This window comes from Aotus nancymaae, unplaced genomic scaffold (assembly GCF_030222135.1).
Source record: "Aotus nancymaae isolate 86718 unplaced genomic scaffold, 86718_ANA_hifiasm-v0.15.2.pri h1tg000033l, whole genome shotgun sequence".
NCBI classification, from domain to species: Eukaryota; Metazoa; Chordata; class Mammalia; order Primates; family Aotidae; genus Aotus; species Aotus nancymaae.
Genome location: NW_026988447.1, coordinates 66,116,802 through 66,137,464, shown reverse-complemented (window position 1 = coordinate 66,137,464; position 20,663 = coordinate 66,116,802). Strand labels below are relative to the sequence as shown.

General features: G+C 35.9%; 1 protein-coding gene across 7 annotated transcripts in view; it reads right to left on the bottom strand.

Moving 5' to 3' along the window:
* The window catches only part of LOC135277808 (tolloid-like protein 1), a 261,404-nt gene that overhangs the window by 11,947 nt on the left and 228,794 nt on the right, over window positions 1–20,663 (bottom strand). For 6 of the 7 annotated variants that reach the window (XM_064384065.1, XM_064384068.1, XM_064384069.1 and 3 more), the window contains one exon: window positions 11,702–11,915. In XM_064384065.1, coding sequence (XP_064240135.1) covers window positions 11,702–11,915 — 214 coding nt within the window. Of the gene's footprint in view, window positions 1–11,701; window positions 11,916–20,663 lie in introns of those variants that run through there. The other variant, XM_064384072.1, reaches the window with a different exon arrangement.

The following is a 20,663-nucleotide window of genomic DNA, read 5'->3' as shown; positions in this document are numbered from 1 at the left end:
GTGTGTCCAAGCAAATCTATGGGCATTGTCATAAACAACTGCAAATTCAGAGACCTTTGTGTGACTAACATATGAAGGAACTTCTAGCTAGGGTTCCAATTATGAGAATGACTTCCCTACTGGGCTGTGTTACAGTGAATGTAAATATCCCTTCATCTCCCAAATGGTAGATGAGTAGCTCACAAAACCAACTGATAGTGGTGCAACTATTACAAATGTATTTGTGTGAGGAAATATTCCTGAAAGTGGAATATCAATTAGTCTTGGGATTTTACCCCCCAAGTCTCACACACTGGAAGCCAGGCATCCCTTTCCCACTATGGTACTTTTGTTATCTCAGTAACTCCAATAATTAGTTCCCCTTTCTTGTGATGGAACTCCCAGTCAAATTGCCTGGGTGCAAATCTGGCTGTGTTATTTACCACAACTTCATTTCTAAAAAGAGAATCATAAACAGTACTCACATCATAGGGTCCAGATGAAGAGTGTATAGGTTAATATATGAAAAATGCTTGAAAAGTTCCTGGCATGGTAAAACCCACATAAATGTGAGCTACCATTATTATTATTATTTCCTTATGAGTACATATAAATGTCATCATCTGTACTCTAGCACCCACTCAGGTATGAAATGAAAAATCAGGAAAATTGAACAACAATTTAAAGCACTATTAATCTGCTGTTAGAAAGGGAAAATTCTATTTTTGAAAGCCAATAAAATATTTTATGGAAAATATTTCTGAATTCAACATATAAATATGTAAATCAGTGTAATGTCATTTACAGATTGTTTAAAAAATTCTACCTATTCTCCAATTTTGAGAATTGACTGATATGTTTTGTTTTCAGCTTTAAAGTAAACCTTCAGCACTTGCATTACTTTCATTCCACAGCCCAGGAAGTGCTGAGGGGAGGACCCAGAGTTCTGGTGCAGGCACTCTTTTGTGTGCCTGCCTCACAGATACAACAAGGTCGCAATGCAAAGACCAGGATCCTCAAGAAGCAACCCTCTGCCAGCCACAGCTTGGAACAGAAATCAAGGAAAAGTTGAAGAAATTAAACAGAACAGGAAAAATAACTTTATAGAGGCTTTGTAAATCTGAAAATCACAGAAAGGTGTCTTTATGAGACTTCATTAAAAACTAGAAAAACGGCCTACATTTAAAAACAAATGTCTTAAATTACATTTAAGGATAACAAGAAGTTCCCCCCATTTTTGCTTCCTTTTTCGTGTATCTGTTGCAATGCACACCCTCATTCTTATAGATCACCACTCAAACTAATAAACCTGGAATTAATGTTCTAACCATCACACACACACACACACACACTGTGACAGAACTTAGTCCACAGGATGAATTTGTAAAGAATGAAATGAATATTTGAATACTATATGCAGAAGAGATGTGATTTTGTTAAACTTCAATTACTGTTGGATCAACCTATAATATGCCCTGAGAGAAATTCCAGAATAAAATAGGCAGCCTGAGGGCAATTTGCTTCTGGGTGTTTTCCAGAATCCTCCTGGCCATTCAAGCAGTGATCAATAGGTCATTTATTGTAATAGATCACTTTAAAAGATGACTTTTAAATACAGTGAACACATTTTCATCAAATCTACCTACTCATTTACCAAGTCAGAAAAATATAAAACCAGTTATTTAGTATGTTGGAAATACCATTTTTACATCAACTAAAGAACTGCTGCCAGAGTTTCCTGTAGAATTCTGAGAAATGGAAAATGAAACTGAATAAGAAAGGTAACAAGAAGGGAAGAGAAGCCTAGGGTGAACTTCATGTTAATTTGGAAAGATAGGTTTGTTAATTGCCTGGTAAAGTATTAAACTCCAGGAGAAATCTTGTAATTTGACCTATAAATGCTTCTAGTGAGCACTCTAATTTAATTGACTTAGATCAAAATAATTTCCTTTCCAAGGAGTTTGATAATATTTTATTTTTAAATGTCATTGACAAAGAGTATGATGCTTTATATTACAAAAAAGAAGTCTCAAGAGACAATGCAATGAATTTTAAAATTATTTTCTCTCCATGTTTCTCCTGTTTTTCTGTTTTGCAGCCATATCTTCTTAGAAAAAACACAGGACATTTTTTTCTACTAAAGATGTGTTTCCTTTAATTAACTAATTTAAGGCTGGTGTACCACCGTTTGTTTCCTTATTAAAATAAATTTAGAATTAGAATTTGAACAAACTGTCAGAGGAAAAAATAACTCTTTTCAATTAAGTCCATTTTTCCATGGACTTTTTTTTTAATTGTAAAGAAAAGAGCCATCATTATACATTACAACATTTCTAATCACCAAGTTTTAAAATTCATAGTGTTAGAAATTTTTCTTGTGGATACAACTAAAATTGTATACAGAAATATAAATTTACCTAAGCAAATTAGACTATATACTTAAGAATACATCAAAAATAGCCATCCATATTCTAGAAGACAGTAAATAATGAATAAATGCTTTATATGTGTAGCAAAAGCTGACAGATATGGTACTGGACTTGGCCATCTTGTCAGCAGAAATTAAAAGATAAACTGAACATCACATGTTTAACTTCTCAGACTGTAAGCTGTCAACAGGCAGGAATTCCTTCCCTTGTCTTAAAAATTCCCATGCATTTACATTGTCCAAAGCAGATGCAAAATAAATATTTGATGAAAGAGTAGAATAAATGAACCTCTTAAAGAGACTTTGAGGAGAAATAAAAGCAGATGTAGATAAGAATATTTGAGCATGTATGACTACTAGAAAGTAACAGAAATAAAAGTCCACCCAGAAAAATTCCAACATAGCTGATAGAACAGACAAATAATATCAAAAATTCTCAGAATAATAAAGGAACAGGAGTTGGGAAACAGGAACTCTAATTTCAACTGTTACTAACTTCTTGTGCTATGTCAGTTACGATTAAACTTTTTAGCCTCAAATTTCTCATTTCTAAAATGACAGGGCAGGATTAAAGAATATCCAAAGCACGTTTTGCCTAACAAATTGTGATTGGAGTTCCCCATGTGGGTATCTAAATGGTTGTGAATGAAACAGGGAAATAAAATGAGCCTGGTCACTTATACACTTTGAAGAGATTTGCTTAATATTTCTATAAAGAAGCATTCAATCTTCACCTAATAATGACGGTTGTATACTCATTTTCTTCCTAATCCAAAAGTTTTACATGAGAAAATATTACTACAGTAGGAAGTACAGTAGCTTTGGAAACAATCAGAATTAAATAAAATCCAGGCTTTGACACTATTTTAGAAACTGCAAATTAATCATCCAGATTTTCACTGTCTTTATCTGGAAAACGAGGATGATAATATCTATGTCATACAGTTCTTTGAGGATTCAATATATGTAAATTATAAGTGTATATGCCTAAAACGCCCAGTGATTTCTATACCATTAGATTACAATACATGACCCCTATTAAGGTAAAATTAGATCCTCTCAATGAAATGTTAATCATAACACAAACACTGCAAATAGCATGCATGGGCAGAAGTCATGCAAATTAGGAGTTTTACTGCTGCAAGTAACCCTGGGATTCTTATTTTACAGATGAAAAAACAGAGATCCAAAAAACGATCTTTTTGAAAGTTTCCTTCTAGGTAAGGGTTCACCTGTACAAGGAACCCATATGTACCGACACACTGTGACATAATGGAACCTCAGTCCTTCCACTTACTAGGGATAAAAAGAGGCAGTATAAGAGTAAGTTTTTGTAAAACTAAATAAGAAAAAAAGTAGGTAATCTCAAAGTTCTGTATCATCAACTATTTAAGCAGTTTTGACAGCATATCTTCACACTACCTTCTTGGAACCCATGATGATATTTTCTTTTTTTATTATTATTTTTTAATTTTTTATTGCATTTTAAGTTTTGGGGTACATGTGAAAAACATGCCAGATTGTTGCATAGGTACACACATGACAGTGTGATTTGCTGCCTTCCTCCCCATCACCTGTATCTGACATTTCTCCCCATGCTATCTCTCCCCAACTCCCCACCCTCCACTGTCCCTCCCCTATTTCCCCCAACAGACCCCAGTGTGTGATGCTCCCCTTCCCTGTGTCCATGTGTTCTCACTGTTCAACACCCACCTATGAGTGAGAACATGCAGTGTTAGATTTTCTGTTCTTGTGTCAGTTTGCTGAGAATGATGATTTCCAGGTTCATCCATGTCCCTACAAAGGACACAAACTCATCATTTTTTATGGTTGCATAGTATTCCATGGTGTATATGTGCCACATTTTCTCTGTCCAGTCTATCATCAATGGGCATTTCGGTTGGTTCCAAGTCTTTGCTATTGTGAACAGTGCTGCAATGAACATTCGTGTGCATGTGTCCTTATAGTAGAAAGATTTATAATCCTTTGGATATATACCCAGTAATGGGATTGCTGGGTCAAATGGAATTTCTATTTCTAGGTCCTTGAGGAATTGCCACACTGTCTTCCACAATGGTTGAACTAATTTACACTCCCACCAACAGTGTCAAAGTGTTCCTATTTCTCCACATCCTCTCCAGCATCTGTTGTCTCCAGACTTTTTAATGATCGCCATTCTAACTTGTGTGAGATGGTATCTCAGTGTAGTTTTGATTTGCATTTCTCTAATGACCAGTGATGATGAGCATTTTTTCATGTTTGTTGGCCTCGTGTATGTTTTCTTTTGTAAAGTGTCTGTTCATATCCTTCGCCCACTTTGAATGGGCTTGTTTGTTTTTTTCTTGTAAATTTGTTTTAGTTCTTTGTAGATTCTGGATATCAGCCCTTTGTCAGAAGGGTAGACTGCAAAATTTTTTTCCCATTCTGTTGGTTGCCGATTCACCCTAGTGACTGTTTCTTTTGCCGTGCAGAAGCTGTGGAGTTTGATTAGGTCCCATTGCCTATTTTGGCTTTTGTTGCCAATGTTTTTGGTGTTTTGGTCATGAAGTCCTTGTCTATGCCTATGTCCTGAATGGTTTTGCCTAGGTTTTCTTCTAGGGTTTTTATGGTGTTAGGTCTTATGTTTAAGACTTTGATCCATCTGGAGGTTATTTTAGTGTAAGGTGTCAGGAAGGGGTCCAGTTTCTGCTTTCTGCACATGGCTAGCCAGTTTTCCCAACACCATTTATTAAACAGGGACTCGTTTCCCCACTGCTTGTTTTTATCAGGTTTGTCAAAGATCGGATGGTCGTAGATGTGTGGTGTTTCCTCCGAGGCCTCTGTTCTGTTCCATTGGTCTGTATCTCTGTTTTGGTACCAGTACCATGCTGTTTTGATCACTTCAGCCTTGTAGTATAGTTTGAAGTCCGGTAGTGTGATGCCTCCTGCTTTGTTCTTTTTGCTTAGAATTGACTTGGCTATGCGGGCTCTCTTTTGGTTCCATATGAAGTTTAAGATCATTTTTTCCAGTTCTGTGAAGAAGGTCATTGGTAGCTTGATGGGAATAGCATTGAATCTGTAAATTACTTTGGGCAGTATGGCCATTTTCACAATATTGATTCTTCCTAACCATGAACATGGAATGTTTCTCCATCTGTTTGTGTCCTCTCTTATTTCGTTGAGCAGTGGTTTGTAGTTCTCCTTGAAGAGGTCCTTTACGTTCCTTGTTAGTTGTATTCCTAGGTATTTTATTCTCTTTGTAGCAATTGTGAATGGCAGTTCCTTCTTGATTTGGCTCTCTTTAAGTGTGTTATTGGTGTATAGAAATGCTTGTGATTTTTGCACATTGATTTTGTATCCTGAGATTTTGCTGAAGTTGCTTATCAGTTTCAGGAGATTTTGGGTTGAGCCGATGGGGTCTTTTAGATACATAATCATGTTGTCTGCAAATAGAGACAATTTGACTTCCTTCTTTCCTATTTGAATACCCTCTATTTCTTTTTCTTGCCTGATTGCTCTGGCTAGAACTTTTAGTACTATATTGAATAGGAGTGGTGAGAGAGGGCATCCTTGTCTAGTGCCTGATTTCAAAGGGAACGTTTCCAGTTTTTGCCCATTCAGTATGATATTGACTGTTGGTTTGTCATAAACAGCTTTTATTATTTTGAGATATGTTCCGTCAATATCTAGATTATTGATGGTTTTTAGCATAAAGCGCTGCTGAATTTTGTCGAAGGCCTTCTCTGCATCAATTGAGATAATCATGTGTTTTTTGCCTTTGGTTCTGTTTTTGTGGTGAATTACATTTATAGACTTGCGTATGTTGAACCAGCCTTGCATCTCCAGGATGAAGCCTACTTGATCATGGTCGGTAAGCTTTTTGATGTGCTGTTGCAATTGGTTTGCCAGTATTTTATTGAAGATTTTTTCATCTATGTTCATCATGGATATTGGCCTGTAGTTTTCTTTTCTTGCTGAGTCTCTGCCGGGTTTTTGTATCAGGATGATGTTGGTCTCATAAAATGATTTGGGAAGGATTCCCTCTTTTTGGATTGTTTGGAATAGTTTCAGAAGTAATGGTACCAGCTCTTCTTTGTAAGTCTGGTAGAATTCGGCTGTGAACCCATCTGGACCCGGGCTTTTTTTGGGTGGTAGGCTCTTCATTGCTGCCTCAACTTCAGATCTTGTTTTTGGTCTATTCAGGGTTTCAACTTCTTCCTGGCTTAGGCTTGGGAAGATGCAAGTGTTCAGGAATATATCCATTTCCTCCAGGTTTTCTAGTTTACGTGCATACAGTTGTTTGTAATAATCTCTGATGATGGTTTGTATTTCTGTGGAATCTGTGGTGATATCCCCTTTATCGTTTTTTATTGCATCTATTTGATTCTTCTCTCTTTTCTTTTTTATTAATATGGCTAGTGGTCTATATATTTTGTTGATCTTTTTGAAAAGCCAGCTCCTGGATTTATTGATTTTTGAAGTTTTTTTTTGTGTGTCTCTATCACCTTCACTTCTGCTCTGATCTTAGTTATTTCTTGTCTTCTGCTAGGTTTTGAGTTTTTGATCTTGCTCCTCTAGCTCTTTCAATTTTGATGATAGGGTGTCAATTTTAGATCTTTCCTTTCTTCTCATGTGGGCATTTATTGCTATATATTTTCCTCTGGAGACTGCTTTAAATGTGTCCCAGAGATTCTAGTATGTTGTGTCTTCATTCTCGTTTGGTTCGAAGAACATCTTTATTTCTACCTTCATTTCTCTGTTTATCCAATCAACATTCAAGTACCAGTTGTTCAGTTTCCATGAAGCTGTGTGCTTCTGAGTTAGTTTCTCAATTCTGATTTCTAACTTGATTGCACTGTGGTCTGAGAGACTGTTTGTTATGATTTCCATTCTTTTGTATTTGCTGAGGAGTGTTTTACTTCTTATGATGTGGTCAGTTTTAGAGTAGGTGTGACGTGGTGCTGAGAAGAATGTATATTCTGTGGATTTGGGGTGGAGAGTTCTGTAAATGTCTATTAGGTTTCCTTTGCCCATATTTGAGTTCAAGTCCTGGATATCCTTATTACTTTTCTGTCTTGTTGATCTGTCTGATATTGACAATAAGGTGTTAAAGTCTCCCACTATTATTGTGTGGGAGTCTAAGTCTCTTTGTAAGTCATTAAGAACTTGCCTTATGTGTCTGGGTGCTCCTGTATTGGATGCCTATAATTTTAGGATCATTAGCTCTTCTGGTTGCATTGATTCTTTACCATTATGTAATGTCCTTCTTTGTCTCTTTTGATATTTGTTGGTTTAAAGTCTGTTTTATCAGAGATGAGTTGCAACTCCTGCTTTTTTTTTTTTTTTTTTTTTTTTTGCTCTCCATTTGCTTGGTAAATCTTCCTCCATCCCTTTATTTTGAGCCTTTGTGTATCCTTGCATGTGAGATGGGTTTTCTGGATACAGCACACTGATGGGTTTTGGCTTTTTATCCAATTTGCCAGTCTGTGTCTTTTGATTGGGACATTTAGCCCATTTACGTTTAGGATTAATATTGTTATATGTGAATTTGATCCTGCCATTTTGATGCTAGCTTGTTGTTTTGCCCGTTAGTTGATGCAGTTTCTTCATTGTGTTGATGCTCTTTACCATTTGGTATGCTTTTGGAGTGGCTGGTACTCATTGTACCTTTTTATGTTTAGTGCCTCTTTCAGGAGCTCTTGTAAAGCAGGCCTGGTGGTGATGAAATCTCTGAATACTTGTTTGTTCACAAAGGATTTTATTTTTCCTTCACTTATGAAGCTTAGTTTGCCTGGATATGAAATTATGGGTTGAAAGTTCTTTTCTTTAAGGATGTTGAGTACTGGCCCCCTCTCTCTTCTGGCTTGTAGGGTTTCTGCTGAGATATCTGCTTTGAGTCTGATGGGCTTCCCTTTGTGGGTAACCTGACCTTTCTCTTTGGCTGCCCTTAGCATTTTCTCCTTCATTTCAACCCTGGTAAATCTGAAGATTATGTGCCTTGGAGTTGCTCTTCTTGAGGAATATCTTTGTGGTGTTCTCTGTATTTCCTGGACTTGAATATTGGCCTGCCTTGCTAGGTTGGGGAACTTTTCCTGGATAATATCCTGAAGAGTATTTTGCAGCTTGGATTCATTCTCTCTGTCACATTCAGGTACACCTATCAAATGTAGATTAGGTCTTTTTGCATAGTCCCATATTTCTTGTTGACTTTGTTCATTCCTTTTTACCCTTTTTCTCCTTTTTCTTCTAATCTTGGCTTCTTGTTTTATTTCATTGAGTTGATCTTTGAACTCTGATATCCTTTCTTCTGCTTGGTCTATTCAGCTGTTGAAACTTGTGTACGCTTTTGTGAAGTTCTCATGTTGTGTTTTTCAGTTCCATCAATTCACTTATATTCCTCTCTAAGTTGTTTATTCTCGTTAGCATTTCATCAAATCTGTTTTCAAGGTTCTTAGTTTCTTTGCATTGGGTTGCAACATGTTCTTTTAGCTCACAGAAGTTTCTTATTACCCACTTTCTGAAGCCTAATTCTGTCAATTCATCACACTCATTCTCCATCCAGCCTTGTTCCCTTGCTGGTGAGGAGTTGTGATCCCTTGGAGGAGGAGAGGTGTTCTGGTTTCAGGTGTTTTCATCCTTTTTGCACTGGTTTCTTCCCATATTTGTGGATTTATCCACCTGTCGTCTTTATAGTTGTTGACTTTCAGATTGGGTCTCTGAGTGGATGTCCAGTTTGTTGATGATGAAATTATTTCTTTGTTTCTTATTTTTCCTTCTAACAGTCTGGCTCCTCTGCTGTATGACTGCTGAGGTCCACTCCAGGCCCTGTTTGCCTGGGGATCACCTGCAGTGGCTGCAAAACCATAAGGGTTGTTCCCAGTTTCTTCTTCTGCTATCTTTGCCCCAGAAGGATACCTGCCAGATGTCAGTCTGATCTCTCCTTTATAAGGTGACTCTTTGGATATACGGGGGTCAGGGAGTTGCTTGAGGAGACAGTCTGTCCTTTATAGGAGCTCAAGTGCTGAGCTGTGAGCTCCGCTGTTCATTCAGAGCTGCTGGGCATGTACGTTTATGTCTGCTGCAGGAGAACTCATAAACCCCCCCTTTTTTCCCTAGGTGCTCTGTCCTGGGGAGTTAGGGCTTTATTTATGAGTTTCTTTTGTGCTGCTGCTTCTTTTCAGGGCTGCCCTGCCCAGCGAGGAGGCAGCGTAGTCACTGTCTGCTTGCAGAGGCTTTGCTGAGCTGCTGTGGGCTCCGCCCAGCTACTGTGTGAACTTCCCTGCAGTCCTGTTTATACGGGTGTAGTTAGAACTGCCTCAGCAATGGCGGCCCACCTCTATAATGGCAGACTCTCTCTGTAATAGAGAACTGCCTCGGCAATTGCAGGCTGCCTCAGCAATGGCAAACTACCTCCGTAGTGGTGGACTGCCTCAGTAATGGTGGACGCCCTCCCCCACGGAGCTGGACCGTCTCAGGTTCAGCTGTGTTTGCTGTGAAACTCTCAATCCAGAGCGCTTCCTATTGCTGTTTTTTTGTGGGGGTGGGACCAGCCAAGCCTGATCACCTCGCTCCTTGCCTCAGAGCCCCCCCTTTTTTTTTTTAGTTGAACAGTCGACTATCTCCCAGGTGTTTCAGTCGCCTGTTGAAAAGGCGCTGGGATCTGTGTGATTTCCCATGCGGCGACCCACTGCGCTGGCTGAAACAGCTGCGCTGAGATTTGTGGTGCTTTTTTGCCTGGGAATCTCCTGGCCTGGCTCCCTGTGTCAGTCCCCTTTTTAATCAGATGAATGGACAACTCTGTCTCCCAGGAGCTCCAATCACCAGCTAAAATGGTGCCCAGACCCGTGTATTTTGTATGGAGAACCACTGCACCAGGGCGCCGGCAAAACAGCCATGCTGGCAACCCGTGGGGCTCCTCCGCCTGGGAATCTCCTGGTCTGTGGGCAATAAAAATCCATCTGGAAATGCGGTGTCCACTCACCCTCCACGCTTTCGTTGGGAGCTGCAATCCTGAGCTGCTCCTAATCGGCCATCTTGGATCCCTCCCATGGTGATATTTTCTAAAAGGTGATGAACTTGGTGCGATCAGCAAAATATTGATTAAGTAATAGGATTTTATTTTTTCACCCCTTCATTATGTGATAAGTTATAAGAAAAATATTCAAGACATAAATGCCAAATGTGTGGAAAATCTCTCATTAGCATGACATTTCTATGTTCCATGTAAGATTTTCCTCATGCCATAATATTTATATTAATCATGAGAAGTAATTAATTTGTTATTGAAATAAGTCCAATAATTACTATTATTATTCAGATTAGTATCCTGACAATATCTTTCTTACAGACTTCAACATAAATCTAATGCTTACAATAAAATATACCAGAGTGAAAAAATAATGCTGGATAATGGAATAGTTAAAATTATGAATTACAAAACAAAGTTAAAAAATAAAAACAGTCAGCAGAATATCATGATAAAATTTCACTAAAACTATCTCATGGATGAGTTTGTGTATTTTTATGCTTTGTTTTCCAACAAGACAAATTTCTCCTGTGTATCAATCGCTTATGCATTAGCCATGCCTCTAGGTGTCAGTATAAGCTAACTGACCAGCTAATATCTACATTTAACTGATACATTGTTTTAACTGAATGAAAAGGTGACATTCTTCAGATATTTTATGGAACATATAATTAAACTGTCTCCAAACTATAAATAATGTTATTTTATATTTTTAGCCTAAAAGTTTTCGTATTTTTCTAAATTAAATTTTATTTAAGATTCCCAGAACAGTTAGCTGAAATCTCTAAGAGTAAAGTAGAAAGATTAGGCAAAAGATCATGTTGCATACCAAATAAAAAAAGGAAAAATAGAGGCTCCATCAAAAAGATCAGTCCTAAACTTATTTATAAAAAAAATTAATGTAAAATCTAGCTACCCAGATAGGTTATTAGATAAAACATAAATTTTTAATATCAAGCCATAGATTTCTATCTGTTAAATATAATATATAAATCAAACTGCTAAATTTAATATGAAATACATTATATAAATATTGGACAGTTCTACTGAAAGAAACTGCACTGATCACAAATCAGGCAAAATCTTTTGGGTTTCCCTAAATGCTCAACAACTACAAAGATCTTTAAGTAGGATGCTGTGTGGTTCTGCAAATATTTCACACAGTGCTTCAGTGAAATTTCATCTGCTATGTTTGGAGATTTATTTGCAATTCTATTATTGAACCAAATTCTCCAGAAAGGAAACCTGGATCTTGGCCAGAAAGAGAAGTGTGACTCTAAGTTGCTGACCTGTAGAATGCATGGCTTGAAAGCCTTTTCTTTGAACAGATGCATCAGAAACAAACCGAACAAACATTTTATTTCCAGTAGCCACAAGGGGATCTGGTATGTTGTTGCCACATAGTCGTCCAAGAATTGGTGACTTTTCTGTTTCTCCATCAAATACTTCTAAGTGGTCATAAGCACATTCTTGATGCTGCTCAATCTCAAATTCACTAAAGGCCTATTTTAAAAAGAAGAAATAAAAAATTTTTAAAAACACAAATCACTCAATACGGAATAATTTTTGGGAGAGAAATGCATACCAATAAACATGTTCAGGGCATACTAATAATTTAAAACATCTAGAGTATTATTGAGAAAGGTGTGAAATCAATAGAATATGTAATATCTGAAAAGACATAATGAGGAAAACAATGTAATAACTTCATATGAAATTCTGCCAATTGGCTAAAACAACCACTTCTACTATTGTAATTCAATCTCAGAATTTAAACAGATTTTAACAAAATCATATTTTATTCTGAATTTCATCCAGAGAATTCATCAGAAAATTTCAACCAATCACATTATAAGATTGATTCCTTCTGGGTTTGATGATCATAAAACCCATTGAACATCATCCTATCTTTGGGCACTTAAACTAAAGAAAATCTGATAAAGTATCATTATATTTTTACAAAACTTAAATGCAACAAATCTTCATAGCATAAATAAAAGAATAACTTTCATATTTATTGAAATATTTATTTAGTTCTTGCAAACCGTATCAGTAGCAAACACTCATAATACTTTAGGCTAGATATTTTTAATTTACTTTTTATGTAGATAGCACATTTATTTTACTATTGGACATCTTGGAGAGTTTGAATGCTTTAATATTATGACATTTAAAAACCATTCTAATTTACCTGTGTTGTTATTTTCATCTGTGTGACTTAGCAAATTTAAAATAAATAATAATTACCTGTATAACACAGCAAAGATCACAAATGAAAGTTTAATTGAGATGGACTAAAAATAGCATTGTCCAAACTATTAATAATTACATACATTACAGGCTATTTGTCATTGCCAAAGGCCTTTTCCTTTCCCCAGAAAAACATCATGCATTAAACAAATAAAGCCATCACTCTTACTTAAGTCTATGGAACGAAACTAAAATATTATAAGAAAATAAACAGGAAAAAGTATGAAATATGTTCCAAACTTTGTTAATTTGCTATAAGCCCTCCAACAAAATATAGGCTCATAAACTTTTAATATACATATTTTCTTTGATACAATTTTACTGAAGTGATCATAATGTTCAGTCTAATTGAGGACATACCAAAAAAAAAGACTAAAAATGGTTCTGTCTCAGTGTGGACCCACTATCTATTCCATGCCACACTACATCACCTACTATTACTTCTGACTTTGGAGGAGTAAGGAAAGAAATGAAAAAAGCAATTCATATTAACTAGGAAGTAGGAGAAAGGAATGGAGTTACTTAAAGAAAGAAAAGGGAAGAAAAAAAAGCTGATCTCTCTTTGGTCTCTTTCCACTGCACTCTACTTAAAAAGTAGAAATAAAAAATGTTATAACCAATAAGCCTTAGAGTAATTGTTTGTTATCATCATTATGGGAGAAAAGGAACATTTGCTTCATTTGACCAAAGACACTGCCTAGGACAGAAAGACTGAGCATAGTGCAAAGAATCTCACTGGAAACAGAAGACAGTGTGGGGAAATACCGTGAACAAGGAGACATCAGTAGAGTTTATTTATCCTGAAGCACAGCATGCAAAGCAGGTAGTAACTGAAGGAATGTGTCACTTGTTAATCTCTGTAACTCAGTGACATATACACACACTACAAGGGATATAGAAGATTCTGAATAAATATGTGGATGTCTGCATAAATCTGTCATCGCATTTACCAAAAACCTAGCTGATGTTTATGGCCAACCTCAACTATGAAAATTCTACAGACAATGCCTACTAAATCTTATTTTCTGTCTCTCATGAGGTAGCAGTCTGCTTTTATTACCATTGTGTACATACATACATTCCTGACATCAGTTTGTAATTGATAAGAAACTACTATGAGAAAATTGACTTAACTGTACCTAGAGTTTTGTATTAAATATGAAACCAAGCTTCTGAATTATAAAAATAATGTTATAAAAATAATGTTATATCAAGAGGAAAAACATTGGTTCGGGGAAAGAATATCTGAAAATCAGTGTATGCTGAGAATTATGTCTTTTGATTGTGATTTAAAGTCATTAATCTGTAAATATAAAGAGCAAAGAACCAGGGAAACCTACTGTGTAGAAGAGAGTATTTTAAGAAAGATGGAGGAATGGCATTCTAAAGTATTTGCTATAAGTAGTAGCTAAAGCTGGGATAAAAATTTACAGACCACACATGTTCAGTCCATTGATTGGTCCATTGAAGACTGAATGAATGAGATAAATAGGTGACTATTTTTCTTCCTAATGAAATCCAGGATGTTTGGCCTAAATCATAACATTTGTTTAACAGAACGGAGCAACACCACACAAAGTGTTATTGAGTTGGTGGGCCGGGGGCCATACTGAAATCTGGTCTGGAGCCAACTGGCTACAGCTCTTTATCAAATTACTAATGGAATCAGACTGAGTCTGTAAGAGTCAAATTAGTCAAAGGTTTCTAGCTGACATATACTCTAGTGATGCAAATAACTCTCATTTATTAAGATATTAATGAATTTTCTTCTTGGAATAGGTAGCAACTTGTTAGGTCAAATGTAAAGGCTGGGTGGTCCTTTTCCAGAAATCAGCCTGAACCGAAAGCTCCACCACACACAAGCAAAGGTGTGACTAATTCATATGTGGAGATCTCGGAAATCTGCCCTTTGTAGATTTGTAGAGATACCCACATAGAGAACCTTCCATACACAGTGACTTTACATCAACAGAAAATATTTCTACGCCACAGAAATGTATTATAGGAACTCTTTGGAAAGGACAAACCTCTAAAATATATTTTAGAGTTCACAATGATAAGGTGTAATATGCCATTTATTACTTTATTCTACAACACAAGCTGAACCATGAATCTCAATATCTCAATAATACAGAATGTGCACATTTCCAGCCACCAGGAACCAATGCCACAGAAATGTCCCCAGAAGACACTTAGGTTCCCAAAAAGTTCCCTAAGTTCACAACGGAGACAGAAGAGCCAGCAAGGCAGAATGTATAAAGCTGTAAGGAACTCTGATTTCCACTAAAACACTGCCTTCCTTTGGTGGACTTAAATATTTTTCTTAAGTGTTTAAGACTTTATAAGTATTTGGGTATTAAAAAATTTAAAACATACTCATTCCATGATTATATTTCTGTAATTTTAGGGTTAATAATCTAGGTTTTAGAGAGGCCAAAAAAACAAATGAATAACCTTGGGCCCTAGTCATAAATCCTAATGCATTTCCCACAAGGCAAGCAAGCTAAGAGATTAAGGAGTCCAATTCAAAAGAAATAAAATTGAACTCTCGTTGTAGGCTGTAGAAATAATAACTTTCTTCCTGGAACACCCAAGCAAGCCTAATCTACCTGGCTGGCCCTGGCCAGGCTTCCAGATGCTGTTCACTCATATGAACATCTGTAGTTTCCTTTCTTGAAAATACTGGCAATCGCTAAAGAATGAGTCCTTACAGAGTAACTGCATATATTCACAAAGGACAAGATAATAAAATGATAGCACTTCATGCAGAAATAAAATTTAGCAAAGGTGAACATTTAAACTAAAAGTATTAAAGAGACTGATGCAATTTGAGCAACTGTAAGAAAAGCTTTCGAGATTCTAGCTATCTTTCACCTTTTCCTGTTTTTGGTAAAAACTGTCATTTGGTTTCCCACAAAATATTTGAAGGATCAGAGGCCACTGGAAAAAATGTTAGTGTGGAAATACAAACCTCAGTCTCCCAATTCAAAAGAACCTTTCCTCTCCGTGAGTCCTCTATAACTTTGATCAAATATATTTTTATGGATTTATGATGGATAATTATATATGACAGTTGTAGATGTTTTTGTTTTTTAAATATTTCATATATGAAGCTAAAATTTGTAACTATATGTCATTTGGTGAAACTCAAGGATATGATAAATCAACTAAAAATGATATAAGCACATTAGCTTATTGCAGTATGCTCCGATGCCTAGAAATTTGTTTGTTAGTATTTTGTTTTGAATGAACATTAATTCAAAATATAAAAAAGGCACCCAAAATTTTAATGATCAGTTGAGTCTTTCAGAACCAAGACAGGATAAAAACAGGGATAATAGATACTTGTACTTATACATTTAGAATTTTGTCCCTTTTCTAGCAAGAAGACTTTTTTCCCCCAAGCATCTTTTGACTGCAATTTCTTTGTACTTTAAAGCTGTAATAATGCAGTCAGTATCTCACGATTAAATAAACACATGCGTGCATAATAAAAACAAAGCAAATGTGTTTTTTGTGTGTATCTGCTGTAGCACATTGCCAAACATTTAATGTTTTAAAACAATACAAATTTATTCTTCTACAGCTGTGGAGGTCAGTAGACTAAATTGGGAAGGCAAGGCTATGTTGTTTCTAGTCTAATTCTCCTCCCCTTGAATCCTGGCTAGCCTTAATGATTTTCTTTACCAATAGAATGTTCTGAAGTAATGTTCATGGGTTTCTGAGGCTTCAGTGGCCTCTTGGGACACTTTGGGGATCCAAGACTGACAGTCAAGAGTCTGGTTCCTTTGAGACCACCATGCTGCAATGGTCATATGTAGGTGTTATGGCTGTCCCAGCTGAGTCAGCCTTTTAGCCCTCCTCATCAAGGTTACAGACATATAATTGCAGCTATCTTGACCCTTCAGATATGCTCCCAGGTGAATCAATCAATATCACAATAACACAAAAATTACCAGCAAAGTACTATTTAAATACTGATGCCACTCCCTCAAACCATGAGATATAACAGTACCTCTTTTAAGCCTTGAGGTTTTGGGATAGTTTGCTATGCAGCAGTAGATAACCAGAACAGTGCATAAAATATATTAACTGTATTATAATGCCTAAGTCTCGATGTGAATCTAAAATAAACTGATTCTGATAGTTCGGTTCTCATACTAATGTACAATTATGCATACTAGATTTAGATAATCATACTGTAAACTGAATATACATATGGTGAATGAACACCATGCACACAAATGCTCCTATCTCATAAGGGCACACAGGAATTTTATTGTAATTCCTATTATCTGTAACTGCTAGATTATCTAAATATCATTTTGAGATTATAGTCTTATAACCCAAATTAACCAAAATAATTGTTTTTCACTGTGTTTCAGACACAGTGAAAGAAGGCTTGCTTATACCTATCATCCACTACCTGCATGTCATTCAACAAAACCATATATCAAGTTACAGGACAATTTGGATTAGAAAGTATAGTAGGCTTTCAAAATTCATAAACCAGGATTTTAAAAAATAGCCTCATAAAATTGTCTTCACTGACAATTTTCTTTTCTTTGCTTTTAATTTGAATAGAGAATATATAGAAATGTTGTCTTATCCTGATCCCAAAACCAGACAATTACCCAACAACAACAAAAAACCTGAAGACCAATATCACTAATGAACATTGATGAAAAGTCTTCAACAAAACACAACCAAAGTGAATTCAACAGCACATTGAAAAGATCATTCACTATGATAAAGTGGGATTCATCTCAAGGATGCAAGGATGGTTCAACATATGCATATCTATAAATGTGATGCATGATAGTAACAGAATGAAGGACAAAAACCATCTGATCATATTAGTAGAAAAACATATTTGGCAATTCAACATCTTTTCTTGATAAAAATAAAACTCTCAACAAATTAGGCATATAAAGAATATGTAACAACACAGTAAAAGCTATATATGACAAACCCACAGCTAACATCAGAATCAACTGAGAAAACCTGAAAGCTTTTCCTCTAAGATCCAAAATTAGACAAGCATGCCCACTCTTGCCACTTCTATTTAGTATAGTACTGGAGGTCCTAGACAGAGAAATTAGGCAATAGAAATAAAAGGCATCCAAATTGAAAAAAAAAAAAAAAAAAAAAAAAAGGTAAATTATCTCTGTTTGCAGATAACACAATCTCATGCAGAGAAAACCCTGAAGACTCCACAAGAAACCTATTAGAAAGTAATAAATAAACTCTGTGAAGTTGCAAGTTATAAAATCAATAGACAAAATCAGTAGCATTCATATTCACTAGCAGTAAACTATCTGAAAAAGAAATCAGGAAAACAATCCCATTTACAACAGCTAAAATAAAATAAAATACTTTGGAATAAATTTAACCCAGTAGGTGGAAAACTCTACACTGAAAACTATAAAACGTTGATGAAAGAAAACACAAATAGCATTTTTCACAGGAATAGAAAAGAAATATTAAAATTTGTATGGAACCACAGAAGACTCTGCTTAGCCAAAGCAATCTTCAATAAAACAAAAACCGAAAAAGAGAAAACCAAAGTTAGAAAAGTTAGAAGCATCCTACTACCTGAGCTCAAAATACACTACAAAGGTATTATAACCAAAACAGCATAATACTGGCATAAAAACAGGCACATAAACCGATGAAACAGAACAGTGAGCACAGGAATAAATCCACACATTTAGAGCCAACTGTGTTTTGTCCAAGATGCCAAGAACATACAAAGGAAAGGACAGTATCCTCAAATGGTGTTGGGATAACTGGATATCCACATGCAGAAGAACAAAATTAGACCCATATGTCATGCCATATTGAAAAATCAATTCTAAATGAATTAAAGACTTAAATGTAAGATTCAAAACCATGAAACTACTAGAGGAAAACATAGGGGAAATGTTCCATGACACTGGTCTTGGCAATGACTTTTTAGATTTCACCCCAAAAGTACAAACAGAAAAAGCAAAAATAGACAAATGAGACTACATCAAGCTTTGGTACAGGAAAGGGAGTGATCAACAGAGTGGGAAGACAACCCACAGAATGGGAGAAAATATTTATGAACGATTCATCTGCTATAGGGCTAATATCCAAAATATATAAGGAACTCAACTCAATAGCAAGGAAACAAATAGACCAATTTACAGGCAAAGGACTTAAATAGACATTTCTCAAAAGAAGAGATACAAGTTGGGCAAGGTGGCTCATGCCTGTAATCCCAGCACTTTGGGAGGCCCAGATGGGAGAATCATTAGGTCAGGAGATCAAGACCACCCTGGCCAACATGGTGAAACCCTGTCTCCACCAAAAATACAAAAAAAAAAAAATAGCTCGGCGTGGTGGCGCGTGCCTGAAATCACAGCTACTCGGGAGGCTGAAGCAGAAGAATTGCTTGAACCCAGGAGGCAGAGATTGCAGTGAGCCAAGATTGTGTCACTGCGTTACAGCCTGGGCAACAGTGCAAGACTCTGTCTCAAAAAAAAAAAAAAAGAAGAAGAAGAAGAAGAGATACAAATGACCAACAGATATTTGAAAAAATGCTCAACGTCACTAACCATCAAGAAAATGCAAATCAAAACCAAAATGAGGTATCACCTCACACCTCCTAGAATGACTGTTATCATAAACACAAAAGATAGCAAGTGTTGGTGAAGACGTTGACAAAAGGGAATACTTGCACACTGTTTTGGGGAATGTCAATTAGTACAGCCATTATAGAAAACAGTATGGAGGGTTCTCAAAAAGTTAAAAATAGAATTACCCTATGGTCCAGCAATTCCATACTGGGTATATATCCAAAAGAAATGAAATCAGAATGTAGAAGAAATGTCTGTTGCTCCCATGTTCATTGCAGCATTATTCACAATAGCTAAGATATGGAATGAACCTAAGTGTCCATTAATGGATGAACAGATTACAAAACATGGCATATATATATATATATATATATATATATATACACACACACACACACACACAGAGTGGAGTACTATTCAGCCACAAAATGAAAGAAATCTTGTCATTTGTAACAACATAGATGAACCTGTAGGACATTATGTTAAGTGAAAATAAATACTACATGGTCACAGTTATAGGGAGAATCTAAAATGATCAAACTTAAAGAAGCAGAGAGTTAAATTGTGTTGATCAAAGGCTAGGGTGGTTGAGATGGGAAAGGGCTGGGTAGATGTTACTCAAAAAATACAAAATTTCAGTTAGATGGAAGTAATAAATTCAATAGAACCACGATACAACATGGTGACTTACAGTTAATAACGTATTACACTCTTGAAAAATGCTACGATAGTGGATGTTAAGTGTTTTACCCCACAACTATGATCAAAACATGGGTAACACATTTATTAATTAGCTAAATTTAGTCATTAAACAATGTACATATACTTCAATATATCACATTGTACATGGTAAATACAAGCAGTTTTATCTGTCAGTTAGAAAAGGTAAATTTAAAAAAGAAAAATAAATTTATTTATTTCTTATTTTCCCACCCAGCATAAGGAAAGAGGGGTATCAATTCATGAATTGTGAAGAAAGCTCCATTGTATACACAGGGACCCAAATGTTTTCTTTGCCTTTCATCTCTGCACTTGCCAATAATGAAGCCAGCTGGTAACCAAGTGTCAGGAGTTCTCAACCTAAGAAGATTAAAATATTTCATAATTTTTCAAGTTTCGTTGACTCCATTTTCTAAATTTCAGTTTGGGTTGAAATTTTCCCATAAAAATCAAAACCCATTCAAAAGTGGGAGAAGGATATGAACAGATACTTTTCAAAAGAAGACATACATGACGGCAATAAACATGAAAAAATGCTCATCATCACTGGTCATTAGAGAAATGCAAATCAAAACCACATTGAGATACCATCTCACGCCAGTTAGAATGGCAATCATTAAAAAATCTGGAGACAATAGATGCTGGAGAGGATGTGGAGAAATAGGAAGACTTTCACACT